Source organism: Anopheles moucheti, chromosome X, assembly GCF_943734755.1.
Source record: "Anopheles moucheti chromosome X, idAnoMoucSN_F20_07, whole genome shotgun sequence".
Taxonomy (NCBI): domain Eukaryota; kingdom Metazoa; phylum Arthropoda; class Insecta; order Diptera; family Culicidae; genus Anopheles; species Anopheles moucheti.
This window is the reverse complement of record NC_069142.1, coordinates 3,915,682-3,936,539: the sequence shown is the minus strand read 5'-3', so window position 1 is coordinate 3,936,539 and position 20,858 is coordinate 3,915,682. Positions and strand designations below refer to the sequence as shown.

Below are 20,858 nucleotides of genomic sequence, written 5' to 3'. Positions count from 1 at the left end.
ACAGTCGTGGTACAAATCGTGATGTTATGATCAATTGGGAGTGGGGGACGCATCATCAAGCATTGCTCGACAAATTTGCCAACTATTCTGCAAAAACCTAACCTAACGGGTTAAACCATTAGAAAAGTTTAACGCAAAACAATGTCTAAACGAATCAATAATAACATTGAAATGTCATACAAAAACCTATAATGTTCCAATTTCTTTCCCAATTTTTAAATCCAACGAATTATATGTCACAGAACGATCAGATGTAAATGTGAAAATCTTCTTTGAGAGTTCTTTCTTTTCATGTCCTGAAATTGCAAAGATGATCAATCAACTTACTGAGCGAAATCTTAGCACAAGAATATTAAGACACTAGACACCGACAGTGTCTTAAGATATCGATGAGAAAAAATAAAGATGGTTAAATTTAAACTAAACTTAATCTAAAAACCGAAACTGCATTAGATGGTTTGTGTCTTGGCTACGTTCACGCAGCACACTGTTACCGGGTATGTAATCCTTTGCCAGTCTTGCAAATCCAAATGCGCTTCAGTACAGTCCAGAGTGAACAGGTAGGATAACCCACCCCCCACCCCCCCCCCTCCACGCTCCCCACCCCTGACAGCTCTGCTGCTTGCATTTCTCCCCGCATTTCTCCGTCGCGGTGGCGCAAAATTTCACACCGCCTACCGACGGCTGCCATTGAAATCCAATTAAAATAGCCAAATCGTTGCGCGAGCCGTACAGCAGGTTCGGGGCGTATGTACGGCTATCGATTGGACGATGGAGCTACTGCTACGCGGTGTGTACCCGCGCAATCTGTACCCAAGACGCAACCCCGCTGATAGATGAGGCGCACATTAAACGGGACGCAATAATAACGTTGCAACATTAAATAATGTACATTAATACAAACCCGCCACACCTCTCGTACTCAACAGTAATGTATGTAATGTATGGTCTAATTACGGTTTGCTGGGGGTTAGCAACATAAATTTTAATTCAACAAGAGGCGTATTACAAGTTATCCCCGAGAAGGTATGAAGAAAACGGAAAGAACTTTGTTAAACGTAAAATGTTATAAATTTGCACCTTATTGAGTCTTTCACACGACAGCATCCGGTAACAAACCCCATCTAAATCTCGTTTTCCGCATAACATAAACTGACTATCCAGCTACCGGGTTAAACTTAAGTATATACTCTATAGAAATACAGTGCGAGGCAGTATGATGAAACCCTTGAGAATGTACTTCAGCACAACTATCACTTCATATATCGATCGATTGTCCAACCAATGTGGCCCGGCTTTGTATCGGGGGAACGTAAGACAACAGAAAAACCAGCGTGCGAAGCAAATATTACGATGGCAGATACCGATATCATCGCAAACAAGAAAAACGGATGCACTCCGGTGGTTGCACACGGTCGGGTATCGAAAGACGGCTGGATTAAAGATTATCGAAACCATCCAAGTGATAGTGCAAGTTGCGTTTCGCCCACTCATCGATAGTGCCCAGCATTTCGAATGGGAAATGACCCAGTATTATGGAGGTGGTGCAGTTTACCAGACAGGCAAATTCCAGCGACAATAATCTGTTAGGTTTCAATTGATACAGAAGCTGCAAGGAGCTAAAATTAAATTAAAAACAATTATTATATTACTTTGCGTTGCGCTACCAATTTAAGGCAGATTGCTTTCAAGAAGCTTCTACCAATGGCAAGATGCTAATCCCCCGGGTGCACTAATCGGGTTACAATCTTTCGCAAAACCACAGCCGAAGGTTGCGGTCGATACTAGCGGTGTATGGCATTCGACGGGTGACGAACACAGGCAACCGTGTCATAACAGCTCGAAACTCGGATCAGTTTCCGTGTCAGCAATTCCTCTCACACCCTTCTCAACCCGGATCGGTATCGATCGTCTAGTTTAGAACATCTTTAGTTCAACAATCGTACAATCGCTTAAACCCATTTCAAGTCACTTACTACTGCAATGAAAATGAGATATAGGCGTTAGAACCGCTTGTTCCCAAACAAACCGGGACTTACCTTGCTGAGATAGAGCGGTAGCGATGTACAGGCGCGCTTAGGCTCATTCTTGTTGATTGTGGTGGGCGGGTGGTGATGTCGGGCGAATGCGTTAGGATATCGGAACAGCTGCAACCGATGCTGCGGTGCGGAAAGCGGTTGCACGAACCCTGATATCGCCACCGTCTCCGCCGTCGCCGCCACCAGACCCGCCGTTTCCGTACCGTCCGACCGATCCAGTCGGTGGTGACGGGGCTGGGGTGGAACGATGGTCGAGATGGACGAATCGGGCCCGGTTCCGGCGCCTGCTGGTACCAGCGGCGGAGTCGAATAGGGAACAGAGTCAAGCGACTGCTCCTGGGGTACGAGCGTCCGGTCGAGCTCGTTATCGGACATGTTTCCTCCGGCTTGGCCCTATTGACCGGTAGCATGCTGCACACGGTTCATCCAACTAGCAACGACGGTATCGACGATCGGCCGCATCGTTTGGCCAGACCGGCCAGAACAGCCAAACGGTTTGTTCGGTGCGAACCACTCAACACGCTGATCGGTTAGGATGATTGAAGCGGCGAGGTGAGTGTTTGATTGCGAATTGTAGCACGGAGGAGGCGAGTTACGATTTTGGGGTATTATTGGCTGTCCGTGCCCAAAAAATACAGCTATTTCCCGTATTGTTCACTAAACACACACATGCACACTCATACTTCACAGCCACAAAAACAGAAACACACTATGCACTACACGCTCCACTGGTCGCACTGGCCATGTTTATGTCCAATTAGCTTTGGGGCCTTACCACACACCAAGCTGGATCGTTTTTTTTTAGGTTTTGTTGTTTTGACTCTTCTTGTGTTGCATGCTGCACGTTTGCTTTATATGCGATGGTTTGTTCAGTTCGGTTTATCGGGTTAGTGATTTCCTTTTTGGCCCTCCTACCAGCTCTCTTCTTGGGACTTGGGTCAGCTGCCACCGCCTGCTTATGCGTATGCGTGGGTCTGTGCATGTACATATGTATGTAGTAGTACAGAGGGTTCAGTTTCAGCCGTAGTAATGCAGACAGCAGCGGAAAAGAAAAAGGAAAAAACGAAAACAAAAACTAGATCAACATTGGTGTAGGGTGCAACACAGGAAGGTCGACATGGTTGTGGTGGAAAATTTGGATGGAAAATGAAATTGGAAAATCCTTGACTCCGTTAGCCGCTTCGGTTTAAGGGTGGTTAGAAGGAAGGCAAAAGTGGCGCACAAATACACACATGCCATTGAGCTTGTGGCAAATCTGTTTCGCTTCCAGGAGATTTCTCATACGGTCAGAATTGTCCTCTAATATATCTCCCAAACAGGGACAGGTGGTTTTTTCTGGGTACTTACCTGTAACGCAAACGGTGTCGATCTCTAGCAGCCGCAGCATAAAGTGAATGTGATTGCTACAATTTACCCCTATCCAAAATGTCTGGAGTCTCCACTATCCGGTGTACGGGCCAAACCCGGTGAAGGAAATAGGAGATAGGGATGACTATGTGGCGGCGAGGATAGCGAAACACTCGTATGCACAAACCGATGACAAGCAGCTGCCTGCTAAGGTTCGGGTTTATTTTCATTTACACTCTTCTTAACTGCTCAGCCTATGCAAACGCGGATCCCAATCCCAAATCTGATCCCAATATCTTACTAGCTGATTTTAAGTCTTCGATAAAATTGAACCTCGGTGTGGAAAAACGCACTGTACCACCAGCGTTTACTGCAGCCGTGGAAACGGCGAGCAATCAAAAGAAAATTCAAGATTTATCGGTCTCTGGCAAATTAACTGTTCGCTCTTGTGGCACCATTTCTAACGGCTGATTCTCGTTTATCCGTGTCCTGTCAGTTGTGCAGAATTGACAACTGTCAACAGCCGGATAAAGCAGATTATGATCCCAACCACCCACGCCAACAAATTCCTATGGAACAAATAAAATTATTCTATCAAAAAAAAAAACCGTTGTTATAATGTGTATTTGAAACAATATGCCTGTGTCTATGATGTTTGAAAATTTTTGATTATCTATTTTTTTAAATTCCCAACAGGCATTAATTAATTCATTAATGTACAGTTACGCGAATTCGAGATACAGCTTTTTCCTGAGTTACGCGACACTCGAATTACGTGAATTCAAGATACGCGAATCTAAACATTTTTACAGGTCTTCTAAGCAAAAAGGCGAAAAAATTATCAAAAATACCTCCATTGGGCATATGAAACAAATGTTTTTATTTTATTTTAATTCATTCTTTCAAAAAGTCTACTGATTTGCCATATAAATTAAGTTCAGAAAAAGATGTCAACTATGTATTTTTTTAGAACGGGCAGGCCGGTCTTGTTACGGGGGTTTGGTTCGGATGGGATTTTTTCTGGGTCCAGTCGTGTGAAGACCGGTTCCGCTACCAATACTCCCCCGAAGTGTGTTAACTATGTAACTTTGAAGAACAATCTTTCACGAGTTACGCGAATAATGCGTGTCATGGAAATTCGCCTAACTCGAATTTTCAAATATCTCGAATTTCCTTTATAATTTCGAGATACGCGGATCTTTCGCGGCTTACAGCAGTCCAATAAATTGAGTATCTCAAGAACTGCCCTTATATGATGCCTCGCTAAAAGAAACTCGAATTACGTGGAAATTCAAGATACACGGATTTCTCTGGATCAAATTTTTGGCGTATCTCGAGTAATGGCTGTATACGATGTTCGGCGTGGTCCGGCTGTGTTTGGTAATAACGCCGGTCTTCACTGAATTCAAGAACTATTCATGCACGTATGAAAGTATATAAATGATACCATAGTGAACTTTATTTTAACGTACCGTGTTTCCGTATTTCGTTTACCGTATAATTTAAAATAAAACATCTTCGATAAATTGGCATTAAATGTGCAAAGAGAATAACAATAATTGTATCACATTTTTTAATTTCCTTTGCATGTTAAATTGTCGCGAATGGTTTTTACGAAATTTCGGTCCTATTTGGCCAAATAGTTACAAAAGTTGCAGCAAATTAGCTAACCAGAAAAAAGGATCCAAATCATCGACCATCTCGAGCAGTTTTATATGAGAGTGTGGGTGAAATCTGTTTCGAGGAAGTGATCGACCCAGCAAAATACTCTCTTGCATCAATCGTCTCCAAAGTAATATGTCTGGTGTGAGAGATTCCTGCTATCACAAGACCGCAATCCCAAAGAAATCAACTCATACCAGGCACCCTGTCAACCGTTGACATTCGAGCTAGACGCGCGTTTACATCATCTGTGCAGGGGAAATGCCAACGGGATGTGGTGCTCACTGCCTTTTTGCAAGAAATTCAAGAAACGTGCCGAACAGTCGAGAGGTTGTGATGATCTCATAACGGAAGGGCAGCTTAGCGTTGAAGGTACTGCGACATTTTATTAAACATTTCACATTTGCAGAATCTACAAACCATTACCTTGTTCTATTTATTATTCGCTTGCCTTTTTGTTTCGTGTAAAATACTGTGCGGTGCAATTTGGGTTGAAAATCAATCCAGAAAGGTGAAAAAGAACATCCGGTAAAGGGAAGCGAATAGATAAAATTTTCATCGCCGCCGAAAGGGGTTTCTCTCGCTCGTGCTCTCGCTCTCCCATACTCTATCTGCTGCTCATTTTTTGGTTCATGCTTCGACCGGATTTCTTTTCGGCGTGTGAGTATGCGCGAATGAGTATAGATAGATATATAATGTGTGTGTGTGTGCGCGCGCGAATGTGTGCGTATGAAATCAAGTTAAATGAAAGCGCTCTCTGTGGGAAAGTCACGTCTTTGCGTTACCATTTCGTCTATCAGTTTTGCCAGCTGGTTGAAGGTAGATGTGCTTCCTGCTTTTTTCGCTATTCTAGCATTTGGCGGTGTGTGACAAATTAAATATCATTTTTCTGTACTGTAGTTTACCGACGTGAACTTTTTCGTTGATCATCATCAGTGCTAAAAAATACCCTTAAGTTCCTAAGGCAAAAAGGGCAGTGATTGAATCGGTGAAACGTGTTTACCTTGACTCGCTTTCTTTCCAAGCCATTCGTGCCTGGCTAGTTTCCTGTTGAGCTAAGGTTAATCCCTACAGATGAAAGTGTCCGGCATTAAATTTGTATCCCATCTTAAGATTCAGGCACATACATCTCTACCATTTCTGCATCTCTAGTGTCTTTTGTACCTTTCTGGTTAGACATCGAATTGCTAGAAAAAAGAGCACCCATTCTTTTCCGGCGGTTGCTTCACAGAGCATCATACTTTCTCTCCCATTTTTTGAATGGGATATGTCCCAAAAAGTTGGGGAATAATTGCCAAACAGGACTAATCTATGTTCTGAGAACGAATATTGTCTAAAAGTTTTTAACCGGTACGGCGAGTGTGTATTTTTTAGACGAGTTAATTTGCCAAAAAATCGGAATCATATGTGGAAGCGCTTGTAAACCGCTCTAGGTATCTTTCAAAAGCTACAAGACTTGCTGTAGATGAAATTCTCCGTAAGCCTCTATAGCCTACAAACAGGTTGTGAATCAAATTCACATCAGTCAATCAAACCCGTTCCAGGCATTGTGATTCGTAGTTCACATTGAATCGAGTTCATTGACTAATTCTAATGAATAGAATTTTTTTGCACAAAGAGCTCTTTTTGAAGTATTGAGCATAGCGTTATAAATCCATACTCGACACGAGCAGCATTGAACATCTCGTTGGGGTGAGAGAAAATTTTGACGTTTATAACTTTTTTTTATTTGCGTTGAACATTTCTCTTTCTTTTCCTCTCCATAATTGGCTCCATAATCGTTTCCATGTAGTGTGTATGGTATAGGCGCGTCCCTACTGCTCGAAAATTTCGCAAATTCTATTTGTGTAATTGCCGTATTCCGGTTGAAGCCCTCGAGAACGTTTTGGAACTGTGTGAATTTTGTGTAGAAGTGTTGTCGGAGAATTTTTGAAGGTAAAAGCGTACAAAGAAAACCGCTCACCCAGTGCTGTAATTGAGCCATTTTCGAGCAAAAGTGCTCGTTTTTTTGACATGCTCTGCGGGCAGTGTGAGTGTATTGGTGTGTACAGCAGTTGGATATATTTTTCTTCGTACCACTGTTCTCTCTCTCTCTCTTAAATCATCTTTCACATCGTAGTGTGTGTAATCCTGCTGAACTGTATGCGCGCCCGTGTGTGTGTGTGCGTTTCTCTGCCCTCTTTCAAGCCCAGTCATCGTCGCCATTGAGTGCGCGCAGCCATCTTGATAATCTCTTTTGAGACGTTCAGCAGTGTAGAAGGTGCATACGGGAAAAAATAATTTTCTCAGTTCGTTTCCTGTGCTTTTGCAAGTGAAGTTTGTTCATTCAATAACTTCAATCCCACCAAGTGGTGTCGTTGTCCCCGACAGGGACCATTTTCGTCAGAATAGTGCACGGAAAGAAGGAGGGTGGCACCATTCCCGCATTTCGAGGGGCACCCACCAATATCCGTATCCGCAACGGAGCTGTAGGAATATTTTGTCGTCGCGTTGTAATACTGGACCGAAAAGCTGAAGAGGTGTGTATATTAAAAAAATAGCAGCAAAGTCTTCTTTTTATCCTTTCACTCCCATTCATGGCCGCTTACATTGCCATTCAGAAAAGTGGAATTTTAACCACAGCAGCATCGAGTCTGGGTACAGAGTGAAGTAGAAAACCATAATTTTCCGTGCTGGTTTATAGGAGCTCTTGTACCAAAACGGTAAACTGCGCTGGGTAACAGGAAGTGAAGAGGGTTTGGGTGAAGGGGGGGGGGGGTATTCGTAGGCTGAAGTTGTGCTAATGGGCTGTGATGGACTAAAAGGAATCTTTTGGGAAATTCAAGCGTCCAGAGGGAAGCAGCGAGAACGGCAGAAAGAGAGAGATTGATTGAGAGAGAAAGAAGTAGAAGAGTGGTGTGATGTGTCAACGTTTTTCTGTTTTCTACTAAAAATTCAATTTTTCTATTTGCAACCTTTATTCATTTCTTTCCGCAAATCACGCACGCACAACATGCAAAGAGGTCGGTATAATCATTATAAAGAAAAAGGTTTGTGGGAATTCTACGAAAAGAAAAATCCGCGTATCTGCCATTTGTATGACGCCCTCAGCCATTGCAAGCTCTCCGGTCTTTTTAACTCTTGGAATCAGATGAGAAAATTTATCCAAATTACGTATACCATATACATGGCAGGCCAGTGATTCTGTCGGGGGTTTTTCCTTCTTACAACCAATTCGCATGTTGCAAACGATGGTGTTTTTGTAGTACATATTGTGCAAATTTAGTGTCGCAGTCCATCGAAGAACCTTTGATCGGAGTTGTTCTGTTATGGGCAATTAGTCCTGGGTTTTTTTGTCAAGCGAATTTGTCGCCTATCTGCCAAATTGCGTTTGAAAAATAGAAGCCAATTCGAAAATGGGAATCAAGCATCCTAGATTCCAATTTGCTCTGGGCAGTCGTTTATCTGTCAGTGTACCGATTTGTTTACTTTTTTAATTGATATCGTATGAACTCGGTTGTTCGTTTCCTGGAAATCATCGATCTTAGAAGAAATAAAACGAAATATATCCGTGCCCATCCCGTGGTGTTTGATAACGGCTCCGTTCGTCACACGATAGGTCCGGTCCACAATCCCCGTACGCAGAAGATTGACTCTTCAGCTACGGGTAAATAAAATCAGAGGAAGATAAAAATGGCAGGTCTAAACCTCTTATCCCCGGTTATGTGAAGAAGATCTTCAAATGTCCCATAAAGAATAGCATCACGCATGTACACGTATTTTGGAATGCATTCGCCTTTTGGTTAGCGAAAAAGAATCGCCTGAAAACGGTGGGTTCAGGCAAAAGGTACTGGTCAAAGAGTAAGGTTATGTTAGGTTCCATGGCATTCATCACCATGGAGACTATGTCAATTGGGTCTTAAAAAGAATCTCGTCAGCGGCACATCATAGCAACCAAGTATATTATTTCCAACTCGTGTTCAGTTGCAAGAGTAACAAAGTATACGTAATTTTGTAGCTTAAAATATTATCAACTTCCATTACAGTACTCGCTAATAATTTCATTATCTTTATCTTTTCCGGTTTCCAACTAATACCACGAACCAACCGAAAACACAACGCTTCATGTTCATCAACCTTACTACAATAACCGCCCATGGCATTGTGGTTTGCTATGTCGCCCTTCTGTGATCACTGCTGCCTGGCTGGCACCGTGCTAACTTCGCCGTCGACCAATCGTTTCGTCGTTTTAGTGACCTTTTAGCTTGAAGTGAACCGCTGTTTTTGGTGTGAGAATACAAACTCTACACACCCGCGCGCGTAAGCCAAGGTGTTGAGCTGCTTCCTTTGGCAAAACAACAACAAACGCAGTTTTATCGCAGCAGCGCATAGCGGAAAACATTTCTCCCGGGTTGGTGTGTGCTTCGAACGCGTAGAAAAACGCGGAAAGAGCATATCTTCCTACGCGCTATAGCCCTAAGGACAGCAGGGGCGCCGTCAGATATAGAGAAAAAGAACCCAGCTCCTAGTGGTGATCACCTATCAACAAATTAGAAAGCCCGATTGTCCCCGGTGCGCTGACCGTCAATCAAACAATATAACCCCCCTCTCCTCCACAACACTCTCGTAGGCGAGCGAAAGATCCTTTGTTTGGTTTGGTGGATAACTCCATCTCGAAACGAGTGTACTGCGAGCGGATAAGAAAAATCGAGGATGGCATTAAAAAGAATTAACAAGGTACGTAATGCGATAATGCGGAAGGGTATGTTTAGCACATTCAATATGTATAACTAATTTCTCTCTAGGCCTTACTACAGCAGTATTGCTTCCATTCATTGCTACTATTGGTTTAGTTTCAGTTAATGTGCAACTTATTTGTGGAAATTGAACAATTTAGTGTACAAATTGTGTACAGCAACATTAAAATATGATGCCTGCAGTATAAGAAAAGTTATTGTGTGAACAACAATCAAATCAATGTGATTGCGTGAAAGGAAGATTATTAAAGCTTTGAACATACTTTATCCCCTATAGAAATTGACCCCATATGCTCAGAAACAGTTTTAAGCCAAGCTCGCATAGAGTGAGAAAATTATCTTTTGCACTAATGTGTGTATAGAAAACTCAACTGGGGTTGAATGGAACCACCGGGGTTTGCACCACTACTTTGATCCTCGGTGTCTTAACTCGTACGTTAACTGGTACGCGCCTAACCTTTGAAGTTGCAGCAACAACTGATTTGGTACCGGCAAGCCACCGCTTTCATAATGCGTTTGGACGTGTTTCGAACCTTCTTATTTTTTTTTTCTATCTTGTCATAGAATGATTTGTTACTTAAGTTCTCGAATCTGTCTTAAACGATGTTCTCGCTATAGTGATTTGTTTTCTTGTCTTGACCTATCCAACAACGATGAAGTTATTGTTCTCGTCCTGTCTTGTCCCACACAATCAACATTTTGTTAGTTACGCGTATTTATCCATAGAGATTTGATAGCATTTTACCTACATTGTTCTGGTCGCCACATGTGTATATGCAGCGGTAGAAACGCGCTCTATAAAAACAACAAAACGGTGCAGTTATGATGAATTTCTTTAAGTTTTAAAAAAATGTTGATACAACACATAGCAGCAGGGAAAGCCTTGATGCTGATGGCCATGAGAGGTGTTCCCGCTGGCTTACCATCATAATAATAACACAAAAAGATGCAAAGGAAGCATTTGCTTTGTTTTGTGCCGCCTTACAGTGCGATCCGGTGTATGAGGTGTTGAGGTTAGGTTTGGAAGGAAAATGTCCGGGTCATGTGTCCCGCACGCTGCTAAAACTTACCACTTTTGTGAATAGTGTTGCGAGATAAGACAATATGTGCATGTGTATGTTGCGCACGTCGTTCAACTATGTGAACCATTTTCCGGTAGGTCGGAAGGACACTTTTCACGGTCTCGTCATACCTGTACTAATGTGTGCGATAACGATAAGCGAATTTTTGGTCAGTGTGTATGTGTAAAAATATGGTCACGGTGGCACGCTGTCGTATTTTGCGTGCATCGGCCTCCGGTTGGATGTACCCATGTGGTCAATCTTTCAATTTTGGTTTCTTACGCTCGTGTACATACACAAACATACACGTACAGTGCCGTCAGGGTCGCTTTTTGGAAGTTTTTCTTCCATCTATCTAGGTATTTTAGAGATAGGGGGCCGGAAAAAGAAAACAGTTGTGTATGAAAAGTTGTGTGTTGTGTGTGCGGTCGTCAGCATGGGGAAGGTTGAGACACCTGCCAATTGTTTAGCGACGTGCAGAGCTAGAAAGCCGAGGCCGTGTATTTTTTCCTCCCCATACATCATGACCGCGACCGAATTGTTGTACGCGTAACGGCATCCCCATTGAAGGAGCGAGCGTCTACGTTATGTGCACACACTCTTGAGCACTAGCGGAGCCCACATCGAGCATGAAAAATCGAAGCCCCAAACGACGCGACAAAACGAGACACCGCAGCGAGTCCAAAAAGACGGGACAAAGAAGGAAAGATGGGTGTTCGAGAACGCAATCGAGAAAGAGCGACCAGGGCCGGATAAGTACGATGGTGAGAGCAACGACATACCGTCGCGGCTCGATTCGCGCGAGGCTTTCATTGTGCCCTGTTGTGCCGCCGATCGTGTGTGTGTGTGAAGGAATTGTCCTTAGAGGGTTATTTTATTTTGTTGTGTTTGCTTTTTTCTTTTGTCCCCCGTCAACATCCCTTGTGTGTGATCATGTGTTGATGAAACGTGCAAGTGTTGTTCGCAAAACCGGCAGTATATCCTTTGAGGAAGCATCTTCGCCTTTCGCCAGGGGTATTGAAAGGGCGGCGGGACGACCATGGACCATGAACTCGTCCCCCTTTCCCTCCATCCGCTCCTCCGCTCTTCCCACCTCTGTACATTTCCTTGCTGCGAATGCCATTTGTCGTCTGTACCGAGAAAAGGAGAGAGCATAACGAGAAACCGAGATCCAACTTCACGACTAGAAGCAAGAGAGCGACTGTAGGAAAAGAACCAGAGAGAAATTGTGGGAATTTGCACACACTTTTTCCGTGTCAGATGGCATCCATGCTATCCCATCCGTTTGCTTATGACCCCATCGGTGTGGTTCCCTATACGAGCCCTTATGGAGTACCGTGCTAATGGGGGATGTAAAGCGTGTTGTGTATGTGTGTGTCATTTCGCACGCGACACGTATGAAGATGAATTGTATGTATGCAGCAGAAAAAGCATTTTATTGACGCCTTCGCATCGTGTCATTCCTCTCGGTAGTGCAAAAAAAAAACATGATATCTGGGTATCTTTCACCCACAAGATTTCATTTACCAACATTTTTATCCTATTCACTCAAGTAATTTCATCGGCTGCAATAGAAAATATTCCTATAGCTAGATTTGGACGAAAACTGAAGGTGGAACTATCCTGATTTGTATTTACTTGTATAACGGGAAGCAAAACAAAGCAAACAATCAATTTTGTAAATTAATTTTACTTCAATCATTCGAAATAGCCCATGATTAAGTTGAAAAGATTACAAAACAGTTAAGCTGTATTGTGGAACTCATCAAACAGTAGAACCACAAAGCATCTGAAGCGCCCCTATTTGTTTATGGCACGCTATAAATGATTATGATGAACTGGAACATGTTTTAATATCTATTGGCATTTAGGATACATATAACAAATCGTGCCCCGTGTGCCGTATCATTGTTTGATCTTGAATAAGTATAAGAAAATGAAATTAGGAGCGATTTTCCTTTTTCCTCCTTGTTTAATTGGAATGCTGATTCGAGAGTTACGCATTTATCTCATCATTTAGAGAGTAAACACAGGACATACAGCTTCCTTAAGCTTGAGCATAGATATTAATTTAATAGATAGATAGTAGCAAACAGCCTGATCTCATTACAATCATTTTTGTCTAGCATCTCCCTCAAATAACAGAGTATAGTGGCGTTTGGAATTAGAAACACGTTTAGCGCAATTAGTGTGCTGCTCTATTTTAGCGATCAACTGATTCCAACAGGGAATAAAAGGGAAAATATCCTTCTATCACGCAAACGTTCTTACTTACCTTAGATGTTTATCTTATCGAAGAAGAAAGGAAATACTTTTGATTGTTAACCATTAATTGTAATGCGCAAAGTAGATAGCTTAATCTTCCAAGGCACAACATATATCTACAAGTAGCTTTCAAGGCAGGGTTGAGGGAGGTGGAAGCATTTGGATTTTTTTCTACGTTTTTTGGCATGTGGGACGATACGGCACACATCTCCTGTAAATTTACGTCGCTAAATAGGTAAAGGAAATACTTCCCTTTCCCTTCCCCACCCCCTCCCCATCCACCTCTCCGAATCGTGGTGACGCGCGCACCACACGCACATGGCAGAAAGGCCAAAAGGAATATTATTTTTAGCCCCAGGAAAAGCGGACCAGAGCGGCGCATTTTCATCATCTTGCGCGTTAGCTTACAGACGATATTATGCCGGTTCCGCCCCCCTTTCACCACCCGAAATCGTCGTGTGTGCGTTTTCCCTAAACGCAGCGTAATTGTGGGCGTGTGGGCGCACCGGTTTGTGGACTCTACTGTCGAGTTTTTTTAAATGATGTAAATGAAGGAAACGCTGTAACCAGTTCAGTTCATACAGATGAAATGTAACAATTCAGTTGGCAGCGGTGGGCTTGTGGCAGAACTATTCAAGTTGGCGCCCGGCGAAGTTTGTCGAAGTTTGTGTATTATCAGCATTGGCTGGTCTGGTTGTAAGGATTAGGGAACAGGTGGAACTACCGGAGGAGTTGAAGCTACCACGCTGGGTTTGTTGGAGGAAAATAGAACAAAAAGGAAATAAATACTCTCTAACGCTTTATATACTTTCGCTTCTCATACAGCCGTTTCACACCGAATGTTTCTGTACAAATATAACTAATATGAACTTTATTTATATTTCTTTTCATGCGTTCCCGCACGTGGTGGCTCCGTGCATGTCGCCAACTCTGTACGCAGGAATTACAAGACTTGGGGAGGGACCCACCAGCACAATGTTCAGCCGGTCCAGTCGGCGATGACTGTAAGTAAAAAACTCCCTATCCCTATCCCCTCTTAGCTCTTATCCCTTAGAGCTCTTATCCCTATCCCCCGAAACGGTCACATTTTGCAGCCCCCCCCCTATACCCTCACGTGTGGATTAACGGATGGAAAGGATTAGGCATATTTGCGGGTTTGAAGTGTGCTGCGCCACCGAGTGTGATGGAACTTGCAGCTGAAATCCCGCAAAACTGTAGTATATTCAACCCTGGAGAAGAAAGAATCCATTCCAAGGCAGGAAAGAGAGAAGACGAAACACCATTTATACACTAATATTTTCACGTTGCAAAACTTGCATTTTGCAAGCAAGCATTTTGCACAAAAAGAAAATCAAGGAAAGACAACGCGAAAGAGAGGGGTCAATGGCAGAAATGGCTCTTCAAGAATGTGCAAATTATTTGCTTAATTTGTTATCGCTTTCTTCCACCGGCCGCGTGGGTCTTGTGTGCAAACCAGGCACGGTGTATAAAACCATGCTTCGGATCGGACGAAATGTTGTGGTTTAGGCTTTTTGAATAGCGAGAAAATCGGAAAGAAGTCATATTGGTACAAGCATATAAAACGCCACAAGCCTAGACACATTTCTATCGGCTTTATCTTATCTATCTGACAGCGGTATACGGGTTAGGTTAGAAATGTATTTCCCATATATGCTCTCGTGGCTTATAATGCGCTTGATCAAGATGTTGATAACTCAAAACCACTTGCCCCAACTGCGTTCAAGTTGACAAGCACGGAAGTTAAATGTAATAGGAAAGAACTTTAGGACCTTTTAGCATTGTTGAAACACACACAACATTTATTAAGGATGTTAATGTTCTAACCGTATTCTTGTGACGCATTTCACTTTTTTAGATTAGGATAGGTAGCGTTTGCAGTTAAACATCACACGTGTGATTATTTCTCGCTTATAAGAGAGGTTTTCCTTCGATGTGTAGAGTTTTCCAATCCTATATCAGTGTCTCGTCTCGGCAAACTTATGACGTTCTTATTTTATATCCTCTTATATCTTTACCACTGATGACTAGTTTAGATGCGTCTGCGCATACAGGTCGAGAACATGCTACTTTCCTTTCTTTGCTTGCCACTGGCAGCAGGAAAAGGTGCTAAAAGATGGCTATAAAACTGAGCACCGCCACCATAGTCAAACCGCCAAAGTCTTCTCTCGTTCTAGCGACCCTGACCTAACCTGACCCACCCGAGCATAGGCATTTTTGTATCTTAGGCTGCTGTTGGTTGTGTGTGTATATGCATTTGAGTCATTAAGATAGTAGAAATTTGAATGTAAGTGAGAGACAGAGAGAGAAAAATATGAATTCCTTACAACTCCTGTAAAAAGCCACATATCAAAACAGTTTTAGTAAACATTTTCGCATATGTTTACTACGTGTACACGTGTGTAGGAGGGGATAAAGCAAACAACACACATCACAGTTACTTTCCTTTCGTTGTATCACCACGATGAGATGGCTCTCCAAACAATGCGTGAATTTAATTTCTTTCTTGCTGCAAAACACATCAAACATTAACTTAATGCCTTTCTCTTTATTATTCTAGTGTTCCACTGGCAGGCAACGATCATGGGCCCGGTAAGTTAGCATATGCAAAGCAAATGTCTGATGATCAAAAGATTAAGATCCCGAAACTACCACACACCATCATCTGCTCGCGTTTCCGCTTCCGCTAAACACAAACACACATGCAATCACAATCACTACTGTGGGGTGCATCGTACCGCATCGCACAATGCAGTTTATTTTTGCAGCAAGCTTGTATAAGTGTTACGGACTTTTACATTATCGTGCGAAACACACGGGGTATATGGTGTTGCACCCACGTGGAATGATACGGGCAAATGTAGGCAGATCTTCCTATCGTGTGATCGTGCATACTATTTATAGGACAATCGATACGGCATCGATTCCTTTGTGCAATTGTGATTGTTTGCTGTGTTATTTGTGTTGTATTGTTTTGTGTATTGTGTTGTAGCAATGGTGCGGTAGTAGTTTGTTTTTTTATCGGTGGGAAAAACAAGCAAAGAAATCTTTTTTTACTTTTGCAAGGATTTACCATTTTATTGTAATTACTTAAGCAATATTGTTTAACATTAAGAAATAACGACTAGTTCATTTCGCATGTTAAACAATTAAGAAAGATATAACTTGTCACAAAGTTAAATCAATAGTATAGTGTATTTGCCTTTTAACTGTTCAGACTATTTTGGGGCAAAAACAACTTGCATACATTTCAAACAAAACAAAACAAAAACGCAAGCAAAGTTATGGAATGCAATGGGTTGCACCTTCATACACGTTCATCGTACCGTTAAATTGTCCTACTAATTATCACATCTTTTCCTCTTGCAAACTTTCAGCCAGACAGTCCGTACCAGGGAGGCGTATTTTTCCTTACAATACATTTCCCAACAGACTACCCATTCAAACCACCAAAAGTGGCTTTTACGACACGTATATATCATCCAAACATCAACAGCAACGGGTCGATCTGTCTGGATATATTAAGATCTCAATGGTCTCCCGCCCTGACAATTTCAAAGGGTATGTATCATCTGTCGCAAAACGATCTATATAAGACACTAGTCAACTTATCTACTAGCTTTCGCAGAATGGTAGCTTTAACTTTCTATATATTTTTTCCCCGCTTTCCTTTTATCCTCCTTTCCGGGGACCACACGCCCTTTTCTGCACATATTATAGTGTTGTTGTCCATCTGCTCTCTGTTGTGTGATCCCAACCCCGACGACCCACTGGTGCCGGAGATCGCCAGAATATATAAAACCGATCGGGAAAAATATAATGAACTTGCCCGGGAATGGACAAGAAAGTATGCTATGTGATGCGTTCCAGACGAAACATTGCTACGTAAACCCTACACCTACACGAACGACAAACATAAGAGCAGCAGCGTGCAGTTTACCATCCACTATTCGCGCGAAAACACCAGCAGCAAAAACATCAGCCAGTATGGTTGTAGGCAGAAGCAGAAGCAGTCCTGGGACGGTATTGATAGAGGTAGCATCATCAAAATTTTCAATAATAGCAGCAGCATTGTGTGCTTGCAGTACCACAAACTGCAACAGCAGCAGCAGCAGAACAAGAAACAACGGGAAAGGAAAGTTACAACGGTGCATAACACGATGATGGATTATTGCTATGTGAGCGGCAGCTCGACTGGTGGTGGATCCTTTCAGCACCACCATGAAAACAGCTGTCATCTGGTGCAGCAACAACGTCGCACTCTCCGTATGCTGAACCAACAGCGAGACAGCATACTTCCGTACTATAATCATCAACGCAATAGAACCGACAGCGAGGCAAACAGACAGGTTGCTAAAAGCAACCTTTCTTTGACTGACCAACTCCACAACACCATTCACAGTAACGACAGCAATAATATTACTATCCCTTACTACCGTTACGCAGTCGTCGGTACGCCGTTGGCTAGATGCTTCTGGCAGATCATCGTCCAGCAGCACGACGGTGGTGTTGACAGCAGTGGTTTTGCTCACTACTGTTGCTGCTGCTGCGGTGACAGCAACCACAATCTTTGCTGTCACAATTTCGCACCAACCGCTACTGCTACTCGGCCTTTTTAGACTATTATTTTTACACATAGAACGCCTTTTTTTGTCTCACACGAAACCGAGATGGAAGGGGCATAGTTATGATTTTTTTCTTGTGATGATTGATCCATCATTTATGCAACCCCCCCCCTCTCCCCGTCGCGCCATATTTTTCGTAGCGCAAACGACAGAATCACGAGTAAGCATAGCAAGCTTTCACACGAAACGATACAGAATTCAAACTAAATTTGTACACCGTGTTTAGTTTGGAGTGTCGGGCTATATAATAGAGATAATGCTGAGCATACGCGCGAAAGGGTAAACACAGCGAATGGTTAAGGACTTAGTGAGGAGAAAAGAAATAATATCAGGAGAAGAGGAGGAGATGGTCGAGAGGAGTAGGAGGACGATAACAGTTGTGTTATAGTCGCAGATCTTTATAAGTTATTTATTCAATAATTGTCGTCTGCATTACGTTGTTTGCCCTGCCAGAGATACCAACAGGCTAGACTAGCGTTTCAACGCATTACAACCCCCCCCCAACTCAGCATTAATTCTCCCAATGCCGGCGGTATCTGTCAAAAACATCCAAGACACTCTATACCCGTCCAGGCACACACTCCTAGCTCGACTCACACAAAAGACACTAGAAACATTCGACAAAAAGAAAACTCGTTAATGGGGCGACGGAAAAAATACTATTTGGTTCGTTTATGTCAATGATGATCAAAATTCATAATGCAATAATTACAGCAACAAAGAATAAATACCATTACAAAAGATGATCGTTCTTGGATAGATACCCCTGCTCTCGTCCTCCCATTGCTGGCCCCAATCTTGTATGTGTGTGTATGTATGTATGTATGTGTGTGTTTGATGCACACATAAATGCCGAGCAGCATAGCAAAACAAAACAAAATCTTGCATGCAAAGAAAACCCTAATGCAACCCGATGCTGGATGCACTAGTGTGTTTGTATCTTGTGTGCATCGATTATCCTTTCATTCTCTGGTGAGAAATAAGCAATGAATTTGGTTATTTGGCTGGTAAAGAAGCCCGCCCGTGTGAGACAAAAGACCGTCAAGATAATATTCAGTGCGATCATGTAACTCGTTCGACCCCGGGGGCTTTTGGCGCTCAATAGAAAATGAACCAAGGGAAAAAAAAAAATATTTCATCAAGAACGGCCAGGCCGTATTGCTTTAGAACTTAATCTAATTACTAGCTAATCTAGTTTACAATTCGCATTCGTTTGAAGATCCTTCTCCAAACAGTGAAAAGTCACCTTATATCCCTTGTGTACTCGGTCAAGGAGAAAATTTTATAAAATCCAAAATCACTAATTTTATTACTTTTAGCTCTAGGGCGACCCGGTGCCATGATGGTAGCGGCGCCGGTCTTTACAAGAACGAACCGGATCAAAATTCCATTCGGACCAAATCCCCTGTAGCAACAGGGTTTGACAAATAGAAGATTATAATGTTTTTAATAAACCCGGGGATCGGTAATTTGGGGCGGGGTTCACACACGGCAGGAAAAATATGAAACATTAGGAATTTAATTTTCGGATCCGTAGCTCGCAAGGTACCCCGCACCCAGGAGAGCAGGAGTTGCATGATCCCACTGATTTAAGACCCGTTCTAGGGACAAAACAGAAGGGTGCGCGTGGCTGAGCAGAGGGGTAGAGAAAGAGAGAGAGAGAGAAGGAAAGGTGATCTGTTACATACTACAACCAACAACATCAAAAATACCACACAACGTATAATATTCCGCTCCTGCTGTATGTGAGCGCATAACACAGAAGAATAAAGGGAAAAAATAACAGCCAAGTAGAATTATTAATGAATGATTGGATAAGAACAGACCCTGTCAAAATATACGGGGTGCCTGCGGGCTATGATTTTACATACGAGCAGGCTCGTGGGCCCCAAAACAGTTTGGCATCACTGGGATAGAGGCAGCGAAAGAGAGATAAAAAATAAATGAAAAGCGCAGAATGTGAAGTGTTTTATGTGAGATAATAAGAAACTGGCGTTACTGGCGTTAGCACACAAAAACAAGATGAAAAAAAAAACGGAAAAATTAAAATCAGTTAGAAAGATTCACGAGACGCGAAGAAGAAATACTAGTGCAGGATAAATACAAATGCAAGGAAAGGAGGAAATTACATATATATTACACGTAAATCAATGGTGTGTTTTCGTTTTCGTTTACTCAAATCAACATCCACAAGCGATCCGTTGCGTATCCGGTTTTTTTTGCTACGATTTTATGTTTTTCTTCGTGTACGTGAAACAATTTCCCTTTAAAAGCATGTTTTAACTTTGTTTTTTTCCAAATCTCACCCTTTTCTACGCCTTCCAAAACCCCTGGGGTTACACTTTGGCCGATTTGCACTGCAGGAGTGCGTGCGTGCGTGTGTAATGCGTTACGCGAACCAGAAAGCTTACGTTACTACGTATTACGCGTGCAAAGAAAGAATCGTTTAACATTGCCTTCAGTATCTACGGACGGATAAGCTTGTTAGCTCTTTTTGTTTGTTTGTTTGTTTTTTCTTCTGTTTTTGCTAAATACTGTTCTTGATTAATCGATTGTTCTTGAGGGATTTATACATTGTTTGTTTTTGGTTACTCTTTACTAGCTAGAAACGTGTGAACTCCGCGTGAACAAAGATATCTATATATAAAACGGCCACTTGGAGTAGACTTGATATGTGCTTGGGGTGTATGACATATAGATCAACACGCACCCCCACGCCCGCCCCTCCGCGTAAAATTACTTATTTTATTATCGAAGATAATTTAAATCAAACCACAACCCTCCTTCCCTCCCCTCCAATCCATTAGATGTAAGTAAGTAATAATATGGACAACAGCACGTGAACTAGGTCAATAACAATCATATTTATGTTAGCAAATACATTTTATCGGCAAAAATTAAAGTCTGTTCGAGCGGTTGATTGGCCAACCACTTTGGTTCGTAGCTGACGCTACTGCTAACTACCAACGCGACACTTAGTCGTTCATCTCTATATGCAAAGTCTTCTGGAACGTGGATGTGATTAGGGGGGAGGGAGGTATGTGTGTGAGCAGTGAGCAGAATGAAAGGCATTTGCAGTCGACTTTGATAAATGATCAAAAGCAA

General features: G+C 42.5%; 2 protein-coding genes across 7 annotated transcripts in view; one reads left to right on the top strand and one right to left on the bottom strand.

The window, feature by feature from the left end:
• Positions 1-2,543, bottom strand: part of LOC128307445 (uncharacterized) — a 74,384-nt gene extending 71,841 nt beyond the window's left edge. Inside the window, exon 1 of the mRNA XM_053045293.1 lies at positions 2,040-2,543. Coding sequence (XP_052901253.1) covers positions 2,040-2,414 — 375 coding nt within the window. The 5' untranslated portion in view covers positions 2,415-2,543. The remainder of the gene's footprint in view (positions 1-2,039) is intronic.
• A 2,760-nt stretch (positions 2,544-5,303) lies between these two features.
• Positions 5,304-19,844, top strand: LOC128307428 (ubiquitin-conjugating enzyme E2-17 kDa). Of its 6 annotated transcripts, none has more exons than XM_053045260.1 (6): positions 5,304-5,420; positions 9,281-9,764; positions 14,051-14,114; positions 15,689-15,720; positions 16,506-16,689; positions 16,849-19,844. In XM_053045260.1, exons 2-6 carry the CDS (start codon positions 9,741-9,743, stop codon positions 16,986-16,988), a joined length of 444 nt encoding a protein of 147 aa, XP_052901220.1. In that variant the 5' UTR covers positions 5,304-5,420; positions 9,281-9,740; the 3' UTR covers positions 16,989-19,844. The 6 variants fall into 6 exon arrangements, with proteins under 6 accessions (XP_052901220.1, XP_052901222.1, XP_052901224.1 ...); XM_053045262.1 differs by having other exon boundaries at positions 5,350-5,420; positions 9,292-9,764; XM_053045264.1 differs by lacking the exon at positions 5,304-5,420 and adding an exon at positions 5,603-5,708.
• The last annotated feature ends 1,014 nt before the right edge of the window (positions 19,845-20,858 follow it).